The 24,856-nt window shown below is 36.7% G+C and overlaps 4 protein-coding genes across 9 annotated transcripts in view; 1 reads left to right on the forward strand and 3 right to left on the reverse strand.

The window, feature by feature from the left end:
• LOC134743506 (calcium-activated potassium channel slowpoke) overlaps positions 1-8,792 on the reverse strand; it is a 99,647-nt gene extending 90,855 nt beyond the window's left edge. For 2 of the 5 annotated variants that reach the window (XM_063676970.1, XM_063676966.1), the window contains exon 1: positions 8,338-8,790. In XM_063676970.1, the coding sequence (XP_063533040.1) occupies positions 8,338-8,664 (327 nt within the window). In that variant the 5' untranslated portion in view covers positions 8,665-8,790. Of the gene's footprint in view, positions 1-8,337 lie in introns of all 5 variants that reach the window. The other 3 variants (XM_063676969.1, XM_063676967.1, XM_063676968.1) reach the window with 3 other exon arrangements.
• Positions 1-24,856, forward strand: part of LOC134743513 (tropomodulin-1) — a 268,940-nt gene that overhangs the window by 237,971 nt on the left and 6,113 nt on the right. The window lies entirely within an intron of this gene.
• On the reverse strand, positions 15,210-17,230 carry LOC134743317 (protein CutA homolog). The gene is made up of 3 exons (XM_063676711.1): positions 17,039-17,230; positions 15,834-15,991; positions 15,210-15,551 (listed from the first exon to the last, which is right to left on the reverse strand). The coding sequence occupies exons 1-3, from the start codon at positions 17,166-17,168 to the stop codon at positions 15,366-15,368; spliced, it is 474 nt and encodes a 157-aa protein (XP_063532781.1). The 5' UTR covers positions 17,169-17,230; the 3' UTR covers positions 15,210-15,365.
• LOC134743518 (uncharacterized) overlaps positions 18,435-24,856 on the reverse strand; it is a 30,844-nt gene continuing 24,422 nt past the window's right edge. The window contains exons 5-6 of the mRNA XM_063677005.1: positions 19,696-19,796; positions 18,435-18,886 (exon numbers count right to left, since the gene is read on the reverse strand). Of these exons, the coding sequence (XP_063533075.1) occupies positions 18,712-18,886; positions 19,696-19,796 (276 nt within the window). The 3' untranslated portion in view covers positions 18,435-18,711. The remainder of the gene's footprint in view (positions 18,887-19,695; positions 19,797-24,856) is intronic.

A 24,856-nucleotide genomic window follows, 5' to 3' on the forward strand; every position in this document is an offset into this window, starting at 1 on the left:
TCCTGAGATTTGTTGTGCAAAAAACCAGTGATATGCGAAATGACACTGTGAGTGTAGTGTGCTTGGACAGGTCAACGAGTGTGAATGCGACTGGTGGTAACGTTGAAAGCGAACGCAGCCGACGCGCACGAATGAGGGTAGACCGAGCGCGGTCTACACAACTTTGACACCCACCCGCTATCTTAAGTTTACCCGTGAACAAGATGCATGTAACTGCGTCGAAATATCGGGAGCTCAAATACAAAAGGTAATCACGGTCTATATCCCGGTCAATATAAGTCTAGTCACTAACTTGTTTAAGGATGCATCCTCGGTCGTGACAGTTTCTTGCGAATCGATGCGAATCATTATTCGCCGATTTCAGCGTCATCGTTCCATCATTCCATTATGGGAGCATTTGCCCAAGATACTCTCTGGGCACCCCCCTTGTTTGACGTCGGCAAATATAGCTATGTCGTTTTAGCTAGGTGTTGTAGTCACGCAATTCTCAGGGGAACAATTAAAAAGTACTAGGCGGCATACCTATACTGTATTGTATTCATTTAATTCAAGCAACATGGCTCATAAAAGCTTTGAAACATAAAAATCTATTAAAATTAAAATACAAACATAAAAATTAAAATATGTATCTATTACTAAAATATTAACTTAGTTACAGGAAACATGTCAAAGATAAATGCTGCATGTGCTGTGTTAATGGAAGAGTTTTATAGGACAAGCGGCGGCGTAAATAGACAATTAGACACAGTATGTGTAAAGTGGCCTTGTTTACAAGATACATGGGGTTGCTGTAGAGTTGTAGACAGTTGTTGAATAAATGACATAGCAGTGGCGAAGGCGCCCGCCCCGAACTCGAACTCGATTTTCACCGGATTGCTAAAATTAACCCACAGTATCCTACATATATTTATTTATCTTAAGTCAAAATTCAGAATTTAAGACAAAATTAACGAGATGGCTTTAGGAACATTGTTTCTACTCTGTTAAGGAGTATCTGGACATGTAAATATTTTTAATTCTTGTGCTGTTGATGTTACCAAAATTTGCATGCCAAATGGCCGAATATTATTGTTACTCACTATTTATAAGGACACCTTTGTACATACATATTCTTGCAAATAAATTATTCGTATTCTTAAAAATTACTCCAGCTTGCCCAATAGGTGTGATTGATACGCCATCACTATTAAATAGGTGCTAACATATAACTAGTTACTACCTTTATATTTAGAATTGATCTTATGCCACCTTTAGATTGAATTGATACATATGTATAAGAAGGTTGACTGGTAGACAATGCCTCATAGCATTAAGTCCGCCTTTTGTACGATTGTATTTTCTTTTGTGCAACAAAGAATAAATAAATAAAATATGTATAAGTACTATCTTTAGAATTGATCTTTGTAAATCAAACATACGGTTGTAATTGTTAGCTAACAGAAAAGCGCAACTTATAAATAGATAAATGACGCCTTAATTTGGCCTTTAAATTAATCGTCAATTTTCTTTATAAACACTGCCTAAGTTCGCTTGTATCCAAATTGAAACACAATAACGATAGTAAAGTTTGAATCACCATCACAATAATTGTTTTAGAAGCATCACATTAACATACCCATACAGAAGTTTTCCTGTATGCAAAATACACATACATATATTTTCACATCACCTATTCGAAAAGGGAACTTTTCTTCCCTGCTAGGAGGGATCAAAGTGGCACTTTTCTGTTCAAGGACATTTTGTTGCCAGTATGAAATATTGACACAAAGACATATGAAATTAGTATGCATATAATCGATTACAATTTCTTTATAATCGATTACGTGCATACAATTTTACTAACTTAAATAATATTTTGTTGTAATTGTAAACAATAAATGTAATTAGCGTATTTTAAATTAATTAATAGCATATTTTAATTAAGTAAATTAATTAATTAGCGTAATATTTACAAAGAAACGTAAAAAACATTAGTTTAATAATTTAATTTTTATTTTGACATTTTAGGTCTCCTTAAACGCAGCCATAGTTGTCTATGCAATTTAAAAAGTTTATATTTAAAAAGTTTTGTACAAATATTTCACAAATCATAATTATGCGGTTTTGTGTTGTGTATAAATTTGTAAATATTTAGTTTAAATCAATAACTTTATAATAATAAATATAAGTGATATCAGTCTTCATAGTGTTCTTCCGAAGATTTGGTTCAAAGGGGTAAGAGCTAATTTGTTACCAGAAAAATCTACAAAAATAATGTACCTGATTTTCATTGTATCATTTTAGTGGTTTGCTGCTGTCTTTGAAAATATATTAGGTACATAATTATGAGCTGTAGGTACTTTTAATTTGTCAGTACAGTCACGTCTGAAAATATCGATACGGACAAAGTGCCAGAAGTATGTACCCTATACACTTTTACGGGCCATGCCTGAAAATAAATGATTATTTAATTTAATTTAATTTATACTAAGGTCGGTTTGCTTAAAATAATAATGTTTTGAAACCTAATATATGTATGTAATTTCCTCATAGGTGATGTGAAAAGCAGTATGTGTCACATGGTAGCAAAATAATTTTCACCTTGGGCGTTAACACTTGAATCCCTCACTACGCTCAGGATTCTATGTTAGAATCCCTCGCTACGCTCAGGATTCTATTATAGAATCCTTCGCTTCGTTTAGGATTCAATTGTACGCCCTCGCCGTAAATATGTCATTTTGCTCCCTTGTGACACAATCTACTATTGCGTATATTTGTGCACCGCATAATATATTGCGCATTTACTTACCTACTGCGTTTGCAATTAATATACGGACTAAGTATTAACGGCTATTCTGGGATTGGGTTAAAATCCTTTATTAATGAAGTGCTATTTTATTACCGTGGCTCTTAGAGTTAACGAGTAATGCCGTCCTATAGATACTGCGCTTGCCAGCCATGATCTCCACTCGAGAAACTTTTTGCCCCAACGGCCATCGGTTCTGCGAGCTATGTGCCCTACCCATTGCCACTTCAGCTTGCTTACCTACATAGTTTGCTTTGCTACATCGGTAACTTTCGTTATAAAATATTGCCAGTCATATCATTACATTACAAGCCTTCATAAAAACGGGTCGCATTTGCATTCTTTACAATATTTTCCGTTACAAACTATACAATTCCTGGCTATATGGAAACTAATAAAATAAGTAGTAGTAGTGGTAAAACACATATTGTACAAAAAAAAATGTTAACATGAAATTCATATAAATTTAAGTACAAAGGCGAGCTTATCCCTATAAGGGATCTCATCCAGCTAACCTTAGAGTAAATGAGACAAGATAAGATAAGATAATATTTATTGAATAACTGTGTACAGAGATGATGTGAGTGGAAAATTCGAATTAGATAGATAGACAAACTTACAGAACGTACAATAATACTTAAAAAGGAAAACTACAATATTATCGTCTACGATTAACTAAAATATTTACATCGCATTATACAATAAAGTAAATATGCACTAGCATACATAAATATATAGTACTAAATAAATATTATATCAAGTGCAAAAAAAACAATAATAAAAAGATTAAGAAGATGTCAATAAATTAATACCATTCCAAAATTTGTTATACATTCTTTTCAATTATTAAAAAAGTGGCCGTTATTATCGGCATTATTCCGAGTTAAAAAGTGTTAACAACTCTTGATATTTATCAATGCAAACTGCAAGTAATAAAATCCATGGAACGCCTTCGAAGTGAATCCCTAGCATGCTTCGATCTGCCAGCAATCGGATAGTCCGTGACCCAGTTGCGGCGTGCTAGTTCAAGAACATAGCTTCTCGCTGGTACGTGAAGGAATCATAACAGGCTTTGAATTAAAGAAAAGGAAACCGTGTCCCTTGAAAATTGCACTATGAAATGTTGGATCAGCCTTTGTCAGTCGTTTCTAGCAAAAAGCAACAGTAGCTAGCACATAAAAAATAACAACACAATGCACATAAGAAGCAGTATTTATTGTGGCTACGATATAAGTGAAGGTGCTTCTTCAGTTAGGCTGATCAAGAGTCGTATTTTAATTGTAATAACAGGATGTGAATTTGATCTGGATTTGTTTGAACGTCACTTATTACTCTGACAGATCAAAGTCAAAACAAATCCAGATCAAATTTACAACCTGTTATTACAATTAGAATACGCGTCCAGGATTCGAGTTAAATAAGTACCTATACGTATCTAATGTTCGGCTAAACCCAATAAAATCTCTACGTAAAATACCTGCTCTTTCGTAATCTAATTTGTTACTAGATTCATGTTCCACTTAACCTAACAATTCTAGCTAGCTGGAATACAATAGGTTTATTGCAGAACCCGCTCGGAACACTATAATTATAATGTCTAAATAATAAATGGTTTCATAATGCGGGCTCGTATTGATTCCGTCGGGGTTCGGGGTGAGGAATTTGTATGAATTATATTATAAATATTATATTTAAGGCTTTATGGGTACTGGTACTGGGTGGTGGTAGGTAGGTACAAGGTAAATATCACCGCTTAGCATGGGGCCGATTTTTGATTTTCGAGCACTGGATTTCGTCACGAAAATCTGTGGAAAACGGCAAAATGCTATTTTTGAAATATGAGCAATAGAAATTGGGAATCTATTTTAGTGCTATTGACCAATAGTTTTCAATTTTATTTATTTGGCATGCCCTACATTGAAAATTCTACTACCGCTGTAATGTCCCGTGCGAAATCCAAACTGTTTGTGACACATTAAAATGCCCACGTCGTGAAATTGCATGGTAGCCCAAGAACAACCCAAGTCTATATGAATGCCACGCCGATATGACACGACATCACTAGTTTAGGGCCACCATAGCGTAAACATTGATTTCCTTGCTCTAAGGTAAATAATTATTGTAAGCCGCTTGTGTTGGATATCGTGGAGCCGTAACGTTTCAGTACCATTTATTTGACCACATACGCGCCAATAGAATTTTAACCTTAGTTATCCGATTCAAGGTAAGTACATATTAGATTGGTCTTTCAGTAAACGTGACTTGTCTTCAAATGAATCATCAAAGCCGGATTAACTGGAATATATTTGCATTTTTTGGTAAAACTTTGTAGATAGGTGCGACCTGGAAAAGGTTTATTTAGTGCAAGACACGAACCTTCGATTCTCGAGTATCTGACATAAAGGGATGTTATGTTAGGGAAAGGTTGGTCATTTTTAACCTAGCGAATCGAAGGTCTCCTTTTCAGCTTGGGCAAAAGTGCTTTCGTATGCGCGGGTGGTCTACAGGTCACATTTCTCAACCGATTCTCGTATAATTTTGTGAGAAAGTTTGATAATTACATAAATGTCAACTTTTTTTTGTACATTCAGTTTTCATATTTTATTCAAAATAGTGCAGGGGCAGGCGTGGTTTACTCCGCGATTTCGTCGCGTCGCTACAAGTAGTACATATGCGGCCCACACCAATTTTGGTGTCTAGCCATAGTACTTAGTTGCCGCGCACCGCAGCGCTACGGAATGGGCGCGTGCTCGCGCTTGCGCCACCTTGCGGTCATATCTGTCGTAATAGACGCGTTTTGTTAGAGAGTGAACCTTCTGTACCTAGTACTATTGTTTATTCACTACATGATGATGCAGTTAAGAGTAGGTACGTAACCCCGGATGTTTTATTTAAAATGGTTGATATTTAAATTAAGTTCATTTACCGATATGCTACGTTTTCGAGTTTGTTGTTTTCCATCTACAAATGCATTTTTTATGATATAGAAGGCAAACGAGCAGACGAATCGCCTGATGGTAAGCAATTACCGTTGCCCATGGACACCCGCAACACCAGAAGGGTTTTCATTTAAGTGCGTTGCCGGCCTTTAATATGGGAGTACGCTATTTTCTTGAAAGTTCGAAGGTTTACTAAAAGTATAGGTTGATTGAAGTTTGAATACTTAAGTATATCACTTGCCCTAGTTGCTAAGAGCAGGAAGAAATATAGCTTAGATTGGACCTGGGGAGCCGATCTTTTTCTCCCCCTTTTTGGGGGGTAGGCACGGTACGATCTCGTGGCTACCGGGCCAAATCAGCTTTGTTACACGACTGCCCAAAAAAGGAGTGTATTGTTTTTGACCTTAGGAACAATCGTGCCAAGCGGCTACGTCTAAGACAAAAGTGCATACTCACTAAGCCTACGAATTCAATTTCGAATAAATGAAAGGCTTTATCTCGAAAACTATTAGATCTACAGCGACAAATCTAGTCTCGTATTGTAGAAAATTTAGTTTACTTTTACATGTTTTACATGTTCCAAGAAGGTAATAACAAAAACTAATCCTTTAGGTTTATAATCACCCGAATCTATAAAAATAAAACGAAATTTACGCGATTTTATCGATTTTTGACAAAGTTTCGTTCGGCGCTCGAAGTCACAAACTGGGGTTATTCATTGAGCCAACATCATGAACAAGTCTACAGAAAATCAGCGGATTTGACGCAAAACGAACCCCGTTATAAAAGGGGACAAAATTACTGGAATATGTTTACATTTTATTTTTTTAAGAGCTTACCAATTATTAAAACTTATTGTTCCTACTTAGATTTCAGTTTTATATGTGTATTGCGTATTAAATTACACACGCAATTAAGTTATTAAGGTTAGGATTAACAGCTAATAGCCGAATGTAGGCCGTGACGAAGGGAAATATAGTTCATTTTGGAAAACATTTGGTTTCTCAATGGCCCTCAACTCAACTTTATTTAAGTAGTTAGTATTACATATTAGGTATATCAAGAAAATCTCGCAACGGAGTTTTTTTTCTGTAGATATTAGATAAATTAATAATAAGTATAGATTATACTGAACAACTTTTACTATAGGACAAATCTCGAATTGCCTAAAATCAATAGTACAGTCAGCATCAAACATATAGTGACAGCTAAAGTGGCTTAATATATCAACATGTATAAATATTTTATCGTGACACCTTTGTTACCATAGAAATAAGGATGTGTTCCGATATGTTTGCCTACCTTGGCCATCACTATTTCATAATTGTACATATTGCTTATATGATATTACCATACCTACGTACGACCTAGGTTGTGACAATATTGCACTATTTATGTATTTGTGTTTATAATAGTAATATGATAAATATTATTGTTATTGTGATAGACTGTTTATTAACACCTTCATATTTAACAATAGTAAAAAAATTACGATAAAAGAGGTTATCAACTTATCAAATTGCCCCGATGTACCAATTTTTAAATATGTCCTATTCAATAATAATCAACCGTAAAATCATGCAATCATCGTAGTGCATTTTCAACTAAATTAAACTTTATTCACTTAGTTAAAATAAGTTTTATAAAGTAGATAATTATGGTTGTTCTTTGTTATTATATTTTGTGTTAGTTGTTACTTATTTTACATTTTTTTTACATAGGGCTTGATTTCTTACAAGGAATAATAACATAAGATTTAACATAAAATAAATGTCGTCGCAGTATGAATAACAAGATATATGGAATTTATTAAAGGTGTCCGAATGTTAATTAAGGATTCATTCATCATTCAATTCATACCTACATCTTAATAAATATAATTATACAATTTAATGTCTTGATATAATACAGGTTTGGTGTATCGACCTACCGACCTGTAACTTACCCTCCTAATAATTTGATAAAAAACTTAATCATACTTTTTCATACTACCCACGTTTTACAAACTGCTGAAGAAAATAAATTCAAGTTCGCGGGGTTCGGAACGAATATGTGAGAATATATCACTACGGACGACCACATGCCTTTGTAACTGATGAATGGCAAAAGGCGAGGTAATTGGCAAACCCGTGCTTGTTGTTGGGGCAAGTTACCCTCTGACGTCATGTTTACCCGGCTTTGATGGCTAGGGAATCATTATTGGAAATATTCCTTCGAAAATTGTCCCTTCCTTATCTAGTCAACACCTTAAATTGGGCTCAATTTTGTATAACATCGCCAAAGTTGAAAGTTATATACCGCGATATCTTATGTAGGTACATACATATGTGGTTAATCGAGACATTGACTCCCATGACGAGAGCTGCCATCTGTAGAAGCCTAACCTAACCATTTAATGCTTCCAACCCTCATTTTTCGGAGAAACTAGAGCATCTTTAATTGATAGATAGGCTGTGAAAATCGACAAGGTCCGCCGCGGTCCCGCTAACGGAAACCTCCGAAAGTAGGGCGCGGAACTGGGTTTATTTATTTATGGATGTCGTTTAAAGGACACATATGCGTGAATGTCGATATCACGAGACGTAGCCCAGGATAACGGAGAGATAGACTTACCAGTATTCGTCCGGTGGTGGTCTGCCCGGAGATGAGCTCGCCGGCCCAATCCTTGGCCTCGGTCATGAAGGTGCCCTCGAACTCTTGCTTGTTCTGCCGCGCCGCCTTCTGCTCCTTCTGCTTCGGATCGTTCGGGGCCAGCTCTGGCTCCTTCCGGCAGCAGACGAACGCACAGATCCGCCATAGCACCACGATGAGCAACCCCGCGATGAACGTGAAGATCGACGAGAGCAGAAAACACCACCATTTTCGAACACTGAGGCAGTCATCTTCGACTTCGACTTCAAGTATCGACGCGGTAGTCGCATCTGCCTCGGACGAAGCCATTCCCCGAGGGCGCGAGGCATGCGGATCGGCGCGCCATGCACGTGTCTAGATGCGCGCGCTCGCACGCCGTGACCGCGCGCGACTGAGAGCGCGCCGAGCCCGCGCCGCGCCGGTCGCGCGCCGAGCCTACGCGCTGCGTCGGTCGATGCCGCGCGATCGATCCGCGCACGCGCGCCACTACCGGGCCCTGGTGCCGATACCCGCCATCATCCACGCTCCACGTTCCTTACCACACTATGTGACACGTTGTGCAACTCACACGAACATTCTCATCGATCCTCCAGACGATTTACGGCAGATTTTTATGACTGCAGACGTTTTCGTGTTCACTACGGCCATATCACGAATCAAATTAAACTTAAGACGGTTTATGATAATTTTATATAACACGAATTCATTCCGTTTCACACGAAGAACCTCACAAAAAAAATCTTAGATAGATTTTTGTCAATGGGGAATGCGGAGGTTTAAACAAAGGTCGTTGAATCCGGAGACGTAGCCTGTAGCCTCCGTAGCGCTACGGAGACTGCGTCACTGCTGTGGTTCGTAGACAGCCGCTACACCGCGAATCTGCCTTTCCAAGTTAAAAAGCCGTATGTGATTATGAAACTCGATAAAATTTACGGCTCTTTGAAGAACGCAGTAAGATTGACGGAGGAACGCGAACGCAAATTTCGAATGTGGTTGTATCTTCGTGTACCTACTTGAGGTTTTCTAAACTGATATCGATATTAAATTTGCGAGAGAAGTTTTATTCTAAGTAAATTAATTTGAAAGTTTGAAATTAATATCCTAAGGAAACAGTGGTAATATTAATATTCTTTATCGTTAAGTGTTTGTAGTTTGCCTTTCATTGCCTAAAGTTAAAGTAAATCTAATCAAAGTTAAAGAAAAAAGGCGCAAGTCTCGCAACGAGATCAAGTTCCTTTTCGTTAAAATAATTGTTAGTGTAGGTACAGTCAGCATTAAAAGTAACTGATCAAACTACGCGTCAAAAGTATCTACCATTCTCTAATAACTGAACAAAAAGATATATGTCTCTACTTGTAGAACAATTAGACTGTAAAAGATACTTTTGGACGCGAACTAATAGAGATAAATCTCTATTTGAAAAAATATTCCACGATGGCAGATACTTTTGGTACGTTGTTTCATCCCCTACTATTATTGTTGACTGTACAATGTTGTATTACTCCCAGTCTTATCATCCATCTCATTATGCAGTCAACAGCCCTTCCGAGTCTTCTAGCGACTGAAGTAACCGACCAACTTCGTAAAACTTCATTTGCATATCAAACGCGCATCCAATATCCATTCAGTTTCCACTTATTGGGTTTTCTATTTTATGAGCAGAACGTATGATACATACAGAAACCTATTATATTAATATTTATAAACTATCACGGGACAATCTGGCTTGCCTTAGCCGACCGTCCAGAGTGGAGTACCGAGAGCTGCGTTCTAGAGGGTAGATGTGGAGACGTAATGGGCATCACACACGGCGAAGATACTATATTATTTTATTAATTTTGTATGAACCATCACAGATGGTTAAGATAATATATATATCACAAAATTACAGTATGTTGAAAATGGCCTGAGTGGCTTCGAGAAAAGGATGGTACGGCCGTGCCTCTTTGTGTTACTGGACTTGGCGGGGGCACTGCCATACCCCCAGATATATTTTCATATCAGATATCAGCATCTTAAGAAATCGAGCGATATGAAGATTTTATGTGCCTAGCGATGCGAGATATATCTATGCTATCTTAAGATACAAATTATATCGCAAAGCCCCTATACCTATTTACGAACATGATACAAACGACAAGGAAACAATAACATAATACTATTTTAAGATATCGAGCGGATATATTATCGTATTTTAACCGTGTGTGATACCTTAAGTTACCATAATATTAATTTTATATCCAAGCATCTTAAGATAAAATGTTATGTAGTATCTTCGCCGTGAGTGATGCCCTTTAGTGGCCATTAAGGCCCCTCCACACTCATGCGCGAATCACGGCGCGAAGCCACGAACGCGAGTGTGGAGTCTAGTTCGCTAATCAGCGAAATCGACTCCACACTCGCGTTCAAGGCTTCGCGCCGCGTAGTCTCGAGCGAGCTTTATGTTAAAAGTCCAGTGACACCTCGCTCTACCCTCAGCCCTCACACCAGTGTTGCCCTAGAGCCATCTTAAAGGTCACCGTCTGCCGGAAATAAAATTGTATATCATTTAATTAGGCAGGCGTCCGGCTTTATATACCATAACCCAGTATTTAGCTAGTCCATCCAGTCCTAGATGCCTTAGTTCATTTTAGATTCCATCAACTCTAAAATACTCTCAATAGTCTTTACCCGCAAGGGTGCTGCCTCTGCGTGTGTCCCTTGACACGGGCAAGACCAGCATGCGCTCGGTGTACCTCTTACATTTCATTAAAGTATCAAAAGGGCCTCTAAGGGTTGACTTCGGCTCCGCGCGCTGCTCCCAAATGTCCGGAACACCATATTTGTTCCGTGATGGGAAAGACATACAAATATAACTTAAATGTTTAACCCGTCTTTGCATATATATTTTTTATTTGTGAAATAAATCAGGATAATGTTAGTTGACCTTTAGATTAAGGGAAAAATATAAAAACGTATATGTATACATATATATAATATAAACAGAATATATCTATGTTTTAATATGATGAAAATATCCATCATTATGCAATATCAAGTCCTAGAATTATTCTTATTTATTCTAAACAAGACTCACATCACAAAACATTTATTCTATGTGAATAAATATTATATTTATTAATAATTCGCCATACTTTACGAGCGAAGTCATTGCATAATATTATTCTGTATATATAGTGATAGATGTAAACATTAACATAGCTATAAGTACTTACTAACACAAGCTATGAGTCTGTAAAAGTTACTCGAAATAAATGATTTATTATTATTATAATGAATTAATGGTGTAAATTTCCATCACATACTTTCGAGTTATTTTATGTTCGAATTTTGAAAATGTATGCACAAAAAGTTACATTATATCAAATTACAATATATACCTGATACACATTTAGAGTTAGACCAAGAAAAGTCTACAGAGATTTTGACAGCACACGCAGTGCCAGTGTTATTTAAACGTCATAATTTCATAGAAGTTTGACGTTTAAAATAACACGTGCACTGCGTGTGCTGTCAAAATCTCTGCAGACTTTTCTTTGTGTGACTATTATCGCGCGTAAATCAATATCTTCGCAGTAAAACCCTCCAGTACAGCTTGAAAGTCAAACGTTTTCGTAATTGGCGCGTAACGGCGAACCCGCGAATTCAAATTTGAAATGTCAAAATTCTGTTTTTTTTTTCAAGGCAAGGTATTTACTCTAATTATATCATTTGCATAGAAAATAATTAAAGTGCATTGGTAGCGGGATAATTTGGAAAATGGCATATATTTATAAAAACAAGAAACACTTAATTTTTACTTTAGCAACACCAAAGACCTATGTAACTCCGTATGATGAATAGTCAAAGAAATTAAGAAAAAATGATCCTCGGACAGATGGCGCCTACACCTTTGGGCTATTCTCGCCTAGACTGCGTTGACGGTTTCGTTTATTATTTAACAATTTGAACACATATCAGTGAAAGAACATGGGTCAAAATCATATAAAAATAAGAATACAAATAAATAAAAACATTTATCCTTATATGTATAATCTTTTTTAATATTTTTATACATTTTCATTTTTAGTTTTAACCTTTTGGACGCCAATGACGAATATATCGGCACCGCAGGTCCAACGTCAAAGACCGATTAATCCGTTACAGACCACAGAGCAACATAGACCTACGTGCATGTGAATAAAGTTCAATTTCAGTTTTGACACTTCGGTGAATGGCGTCCGAGTGACAGCTTTTGTGTTTGACACGGCGTCGAAATGGTTAATCGTGTGTCGGCAGATAGCAGTAAATTTACTGTGACTACAAAATTTACTATCACTAACCCTTTATCCCATATATTCTCTTTGGCAACACATACGCTACTACAATGCTTCCCAAGACATCTTTCCTACTGTTGTTGCAGTAAAAAGTGCGTCTAGTTTAGTTAATATTTGCCATTTTCCAAATTATCCCGCAGTTACCCCATTGCACCTTATTAAATATTCCATGATTATTATAAGTGAAAATATAAATCAATAAATGTCAGTAGGTTATTTCTTGCCTTTCCTTATCGTGCTACAATTAGTCGGTCCAAATGCCGCTCGATCTGATGGATCGTAATCAGCTCGTTCATCTTGTCACGTTCACCCCCGCTATCTATCTTGACTCGAGACTTCAGACTTAGGGCCTTTTTTGGTGGCTTGTTTAAACAAAACCTTTGTGTAACCCTGATAATTTGTGCTCAATATTAAGACGAAATTGTTCTAAGACTGCATTTATGTACTTATCTACGATACCAACATGCTGGGTGAGTCTCGTGGCAACCTACCGATCACCATTCACCAGTTGCTTTAACCCTGCCTACTTTTTGTACCGAGTACTAAATGTGTACATAAATAATGTAGAAGTATTAAAAATAATTTTATCTTATACCTTTAAAATACCAATTATTTTATATAAGTAAATAAAAATAAAATAAATATTAGGGGGCATCTTACACAGATCAATCTAGGCCCAAACTAAGCAAAGCTTGTACTATGGGTTAGGCGACGATATACATACTTATTGTATAGAGAAATACATACTTATATACATAGAAAAAGCCCGAGTCCGAAACAAATGTTTGTGTGTGTCACATCACACAATTAAATGCCCTTACCGGAATTAGAACCCAGGACCATCGGCTTCACAAGCAGGGTCACTACCCACTAAGCCAGACCGGTCGTCAAATATATATTTATTAAATATATATATATATAATTTCGGGGATCTCGGAAACGGCTCTAACGATTTGGATGAAATTTGCTATATGGGGGTTTTCGGGGGCGAAAAATCGATCTAGCTAGGTCTTTGGGAAAACGTGCATTTCTATGTATGAGTAGTATGAGTCTCCTAGATATTTGTATTTTACAAACGTAATTAGATCCAGTGCGAGTACATAAAATACATACCTTTTTAATATCCTATTTTTTATAGAAGGTATTAGGTACTTGCCTTTTCTTATCGTGTTACAATTAGTCCAATCGCCATCCGATCCACAAATTGTAATCAGCTCGTTTATCTTGTCACATTCACCCCCTATCTGTCTTCGGCGACGTCGCTTCTGATGCCCGTTTTAGGGTTCAGTCCTAACAGAAAACCTTGTACATTTATTTACTCAAATTATAAGGAACTGACTTATTGACAGAATTTATATGTATACATTTTTTGATATTTTTAGTTTTAATTATGTCTCGATAGATGGCAGTAAATTTACTGAGACTACAAAAGTTACTATAACAGTACCCCTTTATCCTATATATTCTCTATGGAAGCAGTAAAATTGAACAAATAGATATCGCTAATACGAGGGCTGATCCGAAAGTTGTTAGCTGCTCCGGCTCTACTCATGCGATGTATAGGCTCAGCGCAAATTGATTAGGGGCCTTAGTATCTAACCACTGATATATGCCTCCCTATTTGAGACTTCCTCTGGAATCTCGTTTAATGATCGAGTCGAGAGGCTCGCGAAGCCGAATTTTTTAAAGGTGGAAGTCAACATAATAACTATTAATACCGACTGAAACGCACGAATCGTAACTATACGCAATAATTGCGCTCGGCGTGACATAACATAAAATTGAATTTTATTATAGCATAGGTAAGTAACTACCTAACTACACAAATTTTCATAGGTACTATTTGTCATCTGGTCATCTGTGAACTGTCAAATTACTTATGTCCCAGGAACAGCTAGGCTGGTGTGGGCTGGTGCCACAGCCGCACACACAAAGTTTTAGGTATAGTTTGTCAAAGGACTGTCTCATTTCAAACATAGACAGAGAGAATTATACTATTGTTGTTTTACACTAGTACTAGCACCCAAAAGAAAAGGATTTTTGGTTCTTATTTACTGCCAATTTGGTTTGACCAACTATGACTTTTAATTAAAATATAATTTGGTAAATTCCCTTCTTTTGTAAGCAATCTGTGACATCAGAATCATTGTGTGACACACAGGTAGCGACATCTATTTGTTCTCTGTAGAGATAATGCGGTTTTTTATTTAGTTTAGGCTAACTGCGCTAGATGTCTCCTTTTTAAACCCACACTACAGAATATTTTAGTGTAACCTAATATAATTTGTTCAAAGTAGGCATTTCTATTTTATTGAATAAATGTATTTTAATTGTATTGGAAATGTAGGCACTTTCATAGGATAAGTTTTTCTTGTTGAAAGGTTGAATAAGGATTTACATAACGTTATATTATTATTGTTTGTTGTATTTAGGACCAAGTCATTTCAGGCTTGAATTTTAAACATTTTTTTAACAATAATTTAACAATTTACTTGTAAACAAACCAACATAACATTACTTACATGACTAACTACAACTTCACACAACAAAATACCAACCAAATAAATGCTTGTACTTATTTAATAGCTGTGCTTAATTATTAACCAAAAATACAAAACTATTACATAATTAAACTGGTTTGATATGGGAACTTATTACAAAGACGACAAAGACTATTATACTAAACTAATTTAATTATTTCTTCTGACAGACCTTAGTTTCAGTTTCTGGCACTGTCTCCCCAATCCACTTGAGATATGGTGGGTTTCCATTTTTAATTGGTAAGGATATAACTTCACACACCTCATATGGGTGGTTGGAGCGTACATATGTTGTCAGCTGGTCTACTTGAGATGTCCTTGTCTTAATCATTAGCAGCAACTGAAAAGAAGAACATAAATTTTTATGGTGCCTGTAGTGGGCCGCGGGCTAAGCATATGTTTTGTCAGTCATTTCATCCCGAGCTATAACAACATGTAAAGTGGTTGAGGGTGATGTGTAATAAACCATTGCCGATGTTAGCTGCCGCTCCATTGGTGGGTTGAGGAACAGCAGCCACTCAAACACAACACATAAAATAAAAAACCCCAATCAAACACAAAGGGTACTTTTCTTTGTAGTTGACTGTACTGTAAGTAGCTTAGTTACATATTGTATATTTACCTCATTATCCTCATTAATCTCTCCTTTCCACATGTACACCGAGGTGATTTGAGGGATGATGTTCACGCAGGCTGCCAGTTGTTGCTTCACTAGCCCGTGAGCCAGGGTCTTTGCTACCTCATTGTTGGGCACTGTCACATAAGCCACTGAGTATTTGTCTGGAAATACCATTTTTGCATTAATTTTAAATAATTTAGTTTTGTACTAAGTGCAAACTTCTGTGTTAATCATAATCATATTCATTTATTTACCTATTTATTGCATTCATGTAAAACATAGCATGCTTGTGAAACATAATGAACACTGTCAGTGTGTATAAAACTAGTTTTAATACTGTATAAAACCAAAGATAGATATAACTCCGTAATAGATGGATACAGTCTAAGGAAAAACGTGCCTCAAAAATCAAGAAAATTTGATTCTCGTTCAGAGGGCGCTACTAGCTTTGGCCTACTGTCATATAAATGGTGTTGACAGTTTCGTTTGTTATTTAACAATTTTAACGCATATCAGTGAAAGAACATGGGTCAAAATCATAAAAATAATTAATGCAAATTAAAAAAATCATTTATCCATATTTAAATACATTTTATCGTATTTTTATAAATCTTCATTTTTAGTTTTAAAGTGTGTCGACAGATGGCAGTGAATTTACTGGGGTTACAAAATATACTATGATAGTAACGCTCTAGTATGAGTTACTTTATGATAAAACTTAATGAAAATAACAATAACAGAGAATAAAATTTTAATAGGTAACATAAAAGGTAACTAACTATATATTTGCAGTAAGTTTATTTTTATTTTATTTGGCTGTTTAGTAGTAGTGATGTTACTAACTAATATTCAAAAGGTATTCTGCCATACTGACTAGGGTCTAAAATTTGTGTTCTAAATGTTTAAATAGAGACTTGTAGAAGGAATTACTTGTAGGATTTTTAGTTACATTCTAGTATGCCCTTTGCTTGGTTTTAAACCAAATTACGTCCTTGTTCAGTTATAACAATTTTTCGAGCATGTATATGAGTATGAAATAGAAAAGAATAATCTCACCTTTTTAAAACAAATAATAGTCAAAGATTTTTGTTTTACAAAAACCTAGCTGTAATTTTCAAATAAAAAGATAGTCTAGTCCCTCTCGTCTTTAAGACAGGCTTGAGCCTACACCGAGATGTCTATTAGGCTATTATTTTAACATTACCTACCTGCGTCTGCGTCGGCACTGCCACTGCCGCATACTGCCGGTGTAGCCAAATTGGACTGCATGACAAAACAAGGACGCAGAACAGATAAATAAAGCGTAAGGAAGGATTTCCTGTTCAAAGCTTTCAGCATATTACACTTAAATGCCGATTGTTTTTGTTCTTGAAAAACTTAGAAAACCGTATTATGACAGCATTGACTTGACAATGACATTATTGACATTGACAGACTAACAGCTGATAGCCAGTGCTACCAATGTATAAAATGTTTATGGAAGTCATGAATCTATAGTTGGTCAAACCAACTTGTCAGTAAATAAGAACAAAAAAACTATACTCATCCTTTTCTTTTGGGTGCTTTGGGTAAGACAAAGATAGTATGATTCTCTCTGTCTATGTTTGAAATAAGACGTTCCTTTGACAAACTATAGTATAAAGATTAGGCATGAGGGGGAACTGTCAGAACGGGATAGTCTTACGTATTTTTCAGTAGGAGTAGCAGAAAAAGCGTTATTATTGTTTGTCCTTGTTACAGTCTCACATTTTTTTTATTCCCCACCGTAAAATTGTATGGTTTATGGTGGGCTACAAATCTACTCGATCAATCATATTGTCGCATTGCGTATGTTCTGTCCCTCACGGGCGCACGCGGTAGGCCACTTCTAGGATCCTACCCAAAGAGTAGTTGATCCTACCTTCTATGGTGAGTGCTTGCACACAGAGCATGTAGCTTGAGCAGGTTTAGGCTAGGAGGATATAACCAAACGGAGTAGCCATAAACAGGTTTTCCCCTCTGTCGTAAATATAGTTGGTCAAGCAAATCTTGTCAGTAAAAAAAGGCGCGAAATTCAAATTTTCTATGGGACGATATCCCTTCGCGCCTACATTTTTTAAATTTGCCGCCTTTTTCTACTGACGGAAATGACAGACTAATACGTACAAAATTGGTTTATTTGATAAAAGTACTTATACCTACATATACATTTATTTTTCATTATCACAATGATGCTTTAGTCAACAAACAATTATTCAAAATATCAATATCACAAAGAAATAGAAAAATTGTAAATTGTAAAATATGTCACCTTGGTACAGTTGGTAGGTAAGTTTTAAAGTAAGTAATATCTACACACAAAATAAAATTAATATTTTACAGTCATGTCACAAAAGTCACATATTTCGTGACTTGGCACTCGTCACATACTTATGCGACAATGTGCGTGACTTATGATTGAGCGGCATTGAGGCCCCATTGGCACGAGAGCTTAAAAGCGTTGCGTGTGTGACGCACCCATAAGTAAGAACGAGAACGAGATCGCTTTCTCGCTCTTACTTATGGGTGCGTCGCACACGTAACGCTTTTTAAGCTCTCGTGCCAATGGGGACTTAGCCGGGGTAATCTGATAATGCGAGAACAAAATGTGACTTCCGCAATAAAAATCTGACTTTTCATTAAAAGAAACGTAACTTATGGCTTAAGGGACCTTGCAACACTGCATGCGCACTCGGTCACTCAAATTTGGTGCAGACTCAGACCATAGAGAAATATAAGTATAGTTGGCCGAGCAAATTTTGTTAGGAGATATCCCTTCGCGCCTGAATCTTTTAAATTTGCTGCCTTTTTCTACTGACAAGATTTGCTTGACCAAATATATTTCTCTATGCTCAGACGGGCTCTAATCTATTTGTCGGACCACGCAAGAGCAGCAGCTAGGCAGCTTGAAAGCCTTCTCGACCATCTCGCCGTTAGCGTTCAGGCCGGCCATGTACCGCAGCATGTATTTCTGCTTGCAGCTGGCTTCGTATCCGGAGTAGAAGTGAGCCAGCTTCGCGCAGGGGGATTTATCCTCTCTGGGAAAAAAATGGTCAGTAATAAAGAGTGTTCGCCTTATAATAAGGAGGGTAAGAAGGTGAGATTGGTCTTTAAGTATTGAAACACACCCAACTTGTCAGTAGAAAAAGGCGCGAAATTCTAATTTAATAGAAAGTCAACGAAGTCAACACTTCGCGCCTACATTTTTTAAATTTGCCGCCTTTTTCAACTTTTTTTTTAATTTATTTCATGACCATGGCCTTTTTCTACTGACAAGGTCGGTGTGCCAGAGTAAAAAAATTATGTCATCTAGTTACGAAAGAAAAAAAATTAGTGCATTCGCGTCATCAGACCTATAGTTGGTCAAGCAAATCTTGTCAGTAAGTAAGAACAAAAAAACTACACTCAACCCTTTCTTCTGGGCGCCAGCACCAGTGCAAGACAAAGACAGTATGACTCTCTCCGTCTACGCAACCCTCACGCCGATTAGTGCGTGCGAGATGAAGTGAAAGTCGTGCGTGAGATGCACGCTAATCACCACGACGATCGTGAAGGTCGTATCAAAACCAATTCAAAAACCTAAGAAAATATTTAATCTGAATCGGGCTCCTAGTCAAAAAAAAGCCTAATATACACTTGTAAGTTTTACTAACATTATTGAAGTACTAGGGTTGTTACTTAGTCAAGTCAAGTCAAAGTACGTCATTTAAATGGATTTCGCTCGCAGTTTACGATGCCTGATGATCAGACATCAAACCTACCTACATTTAATTTTGAGATTATATTATACGTAGGTGCCAGTATATAAGATAGGTTCATTAGAATAGAATTCATCTATAACACTCACTTGCATATTTCAACATGGAAGCCCTGCAAAGGCTTGTCCTTATGGTTGAGGATATAGTGCCAATTGCCGTCTTTGTCCGGAGCCGCCTTCGGTACCACCACCTGCAATGAATACATCATTCAGCATTCATTTATACATATACTTATTAATGGCTTAATAATTCTACCATTTAATTGTTTGCTCGTACAGTCGCCATCAGATATATCGGATCGGCCAAGATGCTCAAAAATATCTGAACACGCCTCTATTGTCAAGGCTTTAGAGTGCGTGTTCTGATATTTTTGTGCACCTCGGCCGCTCTGATATATCTGATGGCGACTGTACTTACAGATATCACCCTGAACCAGTTATACACTTTATGCTTGTAAATTTTTGATACAAAACACTTGTCAACTTGTCGCGCATCCATTTACAGCAAAAACACATGTCTATTGACTGATTTACCACTCTATCACTTTATAGTATTTTTTCACATAGGGGTACCTATAGGTACCTACAGTGACAGCGCAAAGCGCAATTCAATTTTGCGTTTTAAGATTATGAATTGGAGATAACAGCTGTCACCGTACTCAAACTATGTGAAAAAAAATTATAATAACGTCCCCGCAAGGTGTGCTATCTCACTATCTGAACATAAAAATAATGTATTCCAATTTAAAATGGAGCTATACGAGTAGTAATACTCATAATAATAAAAATTCGATCCAACAATCTTCCAAAATCTTCGTTCCATTTGGAGTTGAAACTCTAGGTCCATGGGGTCCCAGCGCGCATAAGTTGTTTGCAGAAATCGCGAAGCGTCTGGTTGACGTAACTGGTGACCGAAGAGCTGGCGGCTTTCTCGCACAACGTATCAGCATTGCGATACAGCGGGGAAATGCCGCCAGCATCCTTGGTACAATGCCTCAAGGGCCTATTTTAGATTTAAGCTAGTTATTAATTTCGTTTACGTAGTACCACTGTATATATCTTGTATGTAAATAAATGATTTCATCTTCCAAAATCATCTTTCTATGAAAACACATCTCACCCCAATTACGAGGGACTACGGGGTGAGGTGGTTTTTCCTGTTTATCGTCAAAGTTATGAAATAAAATAAAAACTAAAGTGCAAACGTCCGGAACACTTATTATATAAACCATTCAGTTTGCATATGTAAAAATAAAATGTTATCGAGGTTTGAATGTCAGTTTTGCTCCTACTCACCCCATTTTACGGTAAGTTGTATTTGGTATATTGTCCGGAATGTTAAAACAAATATTATCGGTCCAACAGCTGACGGGGGGCTCCGACACGGCTGAATTTATCGGAAGCGCCTTTCCGATCGGTTGTCGGAAGGCGCCTATGAGACAGCTGCATAGTGCCATATGGCATCAAGTCCGCCATTTTTGCATTATCTATCGTTTTTTAGTAATAACTATGTTAACTATGTAATAACTAACGAATAAATTAATAAATACAGAAAGACACATATGTCTCACATTTTACTTTCATCCGACATCGGATCGGGCAATGTGAAAACGCTCTTAGTTAAATAATGAGTCTTATTCTTTATTTGAAATATCGGTTTCTTTTTTTTATGATGAATAGGCAGGCGTTTGACCACGATCCCACCTGATGGTAAGTGATGATGTGGTCTACGGTGGAGCACGCTTACCTATGAGATACCTATTAACTCTTGCCTTGAAGAGCCCCAAATTGTAATTTTCCTTTTACTTACCTATGAATATTTTTAGGAATTTATTAAAACACGGATTGATAATATTTTTTTATATTTATTGTAAATATGGCATTATTTTATTGTCTTACTTATAATTAGGCATCGGTGCCTATTTCTAACCGTATAGATGTCATATATTAAGGTGACTGTCCGTTTCCAACCGCAGCTGCACTGCTGCTCCGACACTACTGCGGCGGCCCAAACGCGTCGGTGTTATTGTCAATTTCCATAGTAAAATGAATGACGATATCGACTGCACGTAATATGGTGATTTTAACGTTTTCCCGACCGCAGCTGCACTACTGCTCCGACACGTCGGTGTTATTGTCAATTTCCATAGTAAATGGAATGACAAGACCGACTGCACGTAGCATGGCCATTTTTGCGTATTTGGTGTATTATTGCAACTGCGGCTGCAGACCGCACGTCAAATCTGTCACCTGCACTGAATTGTCTTTGATCACAGATATTAGTAGTTTTAAGCAAAGAGGATATAACCACTACGTTCTAAGGAGTTATTACACCCACGGATAAACAACCCCGATGGTACCGTCGCCATATATCGCAGATATATCGGGGCGGCCAAGGAGCTCACAAATATCTGAACACGCCTTTATTGTCAAGGCGCTAGAGTGCATGTTCAGATATATTTAGCACCTCGGTCGCTCCGACATATCTGATGGCGACTGTAGTACTACTGTAAACTTTTTTGCTAATCTATATTGAGCCATACGAGTATCACAGAGCCAGTTAGGAAACTAGAATGATAGGTCCGAAAAAGAGAGTGTCAAATTCGGAAGTTAACTATAGTCTGGCAAACCCTTCGAGCAACACCGGCTTCCGACACGTCGGAAGGGAGGAGCCCAAGCGATATCTTACCGTACAAATCGTTCTGCCATTTTTTGCGGGGGAAAACGTGCACACAGTCGCACTTCTCACTCACTACTTGCAAAATCCAATCTCTAATTAGGATTGTTCATTTTTTTAATGTTCTATTTCGAAAACCATTTCGAGATATTAGGTTTTTAAACAGTTTCCGACATTTGCTGCGATATAATAATCGAGGATTGAAGATATTTCAACAAATATACTGATGACCTTAGTTTGACCTTCTCGCGAGGCTGAATATAATAATGTCATCGTATAGTAAAAGTTATCGAACCATAGTAAATAAATCCGTCACTCACGTAATTGTCAAAGATGTCATTGTCATCAATTGTCATAATAAAAAAATTCAGTTAAACCGCTAGTTTCTTACGATTTGATTTATAATTTTTAATACCTAAACAGTAGATTTTGATTGCTTAATATATCAAAAACCTTGTTTCCACTTGTGGGAATGATTTACAAAAATTAAAGTCCGCGAAGACCTACGTGAAAGACGGTGTTGTCGTGAAGTAAATGTGGAATGGAATACTTCAAGTGTTACACACAATATTGCTGTGAGGATCACGTCGATGTAAGTATAAAATTAATATTATTTTACTACGAATATTTAAAAGTCCATTTTGGTGGACGGGTCACTATTACCTATTTATTTTCTGTGATGATGTGGCCAGAATTATTAAAGACAAACCGTTTAACACAGCTTGTCCGCTACTAGCTCCGTTTTACTGATTTGAAGTTAAATTCAACAAACAGACATGCATATATGTAACTTGCAAGCAATAAATCATATACATACAAAAATACATAGTTATATTCAAAATACAACATGAAACTGAAAAGATAATTAATTAATTATAATTAATTTCCAGGTACCTACAAGTTGCAGTTCAAGGCTCAAGCTGCTGATATCACGATCATGGCGGACAAAACTAAAGTTAATAAAGAGTTGTGAAAAATAAAACATGTCTTATTTTTTACTTTTTTATTAATTTACGAAAAACCTGTTTCCCAAAAAAGTGTATACATTATATGTTCAACAGGTTCTGCACGTAAGGTTGACATTGAGGTCTTTGTTTAGTAGCATTCAGTTGAAGTTGATTTAGGTTCTACTCTTGTTGATCCAGAAAATAATTGTATAGTTTATTATTAAATCTATGCCCACGCCCAGGCACTATTCTTGCTATAACTTTACATTCTCCGCCTTCTCTAGAAATTTGTACATTATATACATCCAATAAAACTAAGGTATATAACTTAAGGCAGATTTGTGGAATCAGCTTTCACAAATTTAGCGTATTTTGAGATTATTGATTTAGGAATTCAAATAATACGACGATATTATTTATAGATTCATTAAATAAACTGTTCTTTTATTTTTTCGTAGTTTTGTGAGGATAGCTATAAGCTCGACAGGGCACGAGCGATAGAGAGGCAAATAGAATACCGAATATCCGGCAAAGTGGCCAAATACCGAATAGTTGCCGAATATTCCTGGCAACTGTAATTGTATTGTAATATATCATATTATATAATGTCGTTTATGGTGACAATTTCTCATTTTGTCATTGCAAAGCCATTCCTGAGCTAAATAAAAGAAGCAATCATTTATTTTTATTACAAGGGGCAAAGATGTTATTTAATACCTCATGGTAACATATTGATATCCAAACATACGAAACGATACAAAATTGAACCACGAGAGAAGCGAATGGTTTAAAATTTAGAATATTGACAGTTGCGGAGGTCTCAAGGCATGAGGGTTAAACAAACTGTGTTACAGTGCAACACGTAATTCTTCGCACCAACACGAGGAAACCATTTATTATTCAAATTAATTTATTAAAAGTTCTTTCTATCGGCCAAGGCGAGGGAAATATCTTTCTTCATAAAGGATTTCTTGTCTCGCCCGTCAAGTTTTATATGGATGGTGCGGTCATATCATAGAGTGCCGTCGCCCATTCACACCTGCAACTGGACAATATGAAGTGTAAATTACAAACTATTTTATTCATCATACTTCACTGTTTGGTACCTAAGGAAAGTAAAATTGGCTTAATATGGATACTTAGAAAGATAAATCTGTAATATTTTGCTAACACCGAACGACTGCCTGCCCACCATTGGATAATTTTATTCTTACTTGTCGCATCGTCATCTCCAGAACCCACGAATCACTTTGCAGAAATCAATAAAAGGCCTGCTAAAAGAGCCTACTTGGCATGGTTTTGAGGGGACGTTTATTACAGACTTCTAAATCCAGCCGCACGTTTCTTACGGCCGAGTACCTATACGTGATGCAGGTGGATCAAGTGCGCACTCCCCCCGTATATATCACGAACTCCATGAGTCCCGTTTCCGTCGGATTGCTGTGTGCGGTGGTCACGCATTTAGGCAAGAGGATGGGGAAGAAAATTTCACATTGTGAACTTACCTTAATGTTAAGAATAATTTTTCCTCTGTATTAATTTTATTTGAGTAATTTGATTGTATTTCGTCAATTATTAAGTCTCATTCAATGTTGAATTGCTTTTCATTTAATCGGCAATATTATCT

Source organism: Cydia strobilella, chromosome 8 (genome assembly GCF_947568885.1).
Source record: "Cydia strobilella chromosome 8, ilCydStro3.1, whole genome shotgun sequence".
Taxonomy (NCBI): Eukaryota; Metazoa; Arthropoda; class Insecta; order Lepidoptera; family Tortricidae; genus Cydia; species Cydia strobilella.

Bases quoted from the DNA above. Each gene is read 5' to 3' on its own strand.
- LOC134743317 (XM_063676711.1), bottom strand. From the start codon at position 17,168: ATGCTGAAAGCTTTGAACAGGAAATCCTTCCTTACGCTTTATTTATCT. The intron at 15,992-17,038 runs GTAGGTAATGTT...TGGTATTTCCAG, and splicing joins CAGTGCCGACGCAGACGCAG to ACAAATACTCAGTGGCTTAT. The intron at 15,552-15,833 runs GTAAATATACAA...TCTTCTTTTCAG, and splicing joins AGATTAATGAGGATAATGAG to TTGCTGCTAATGATTAAGAC.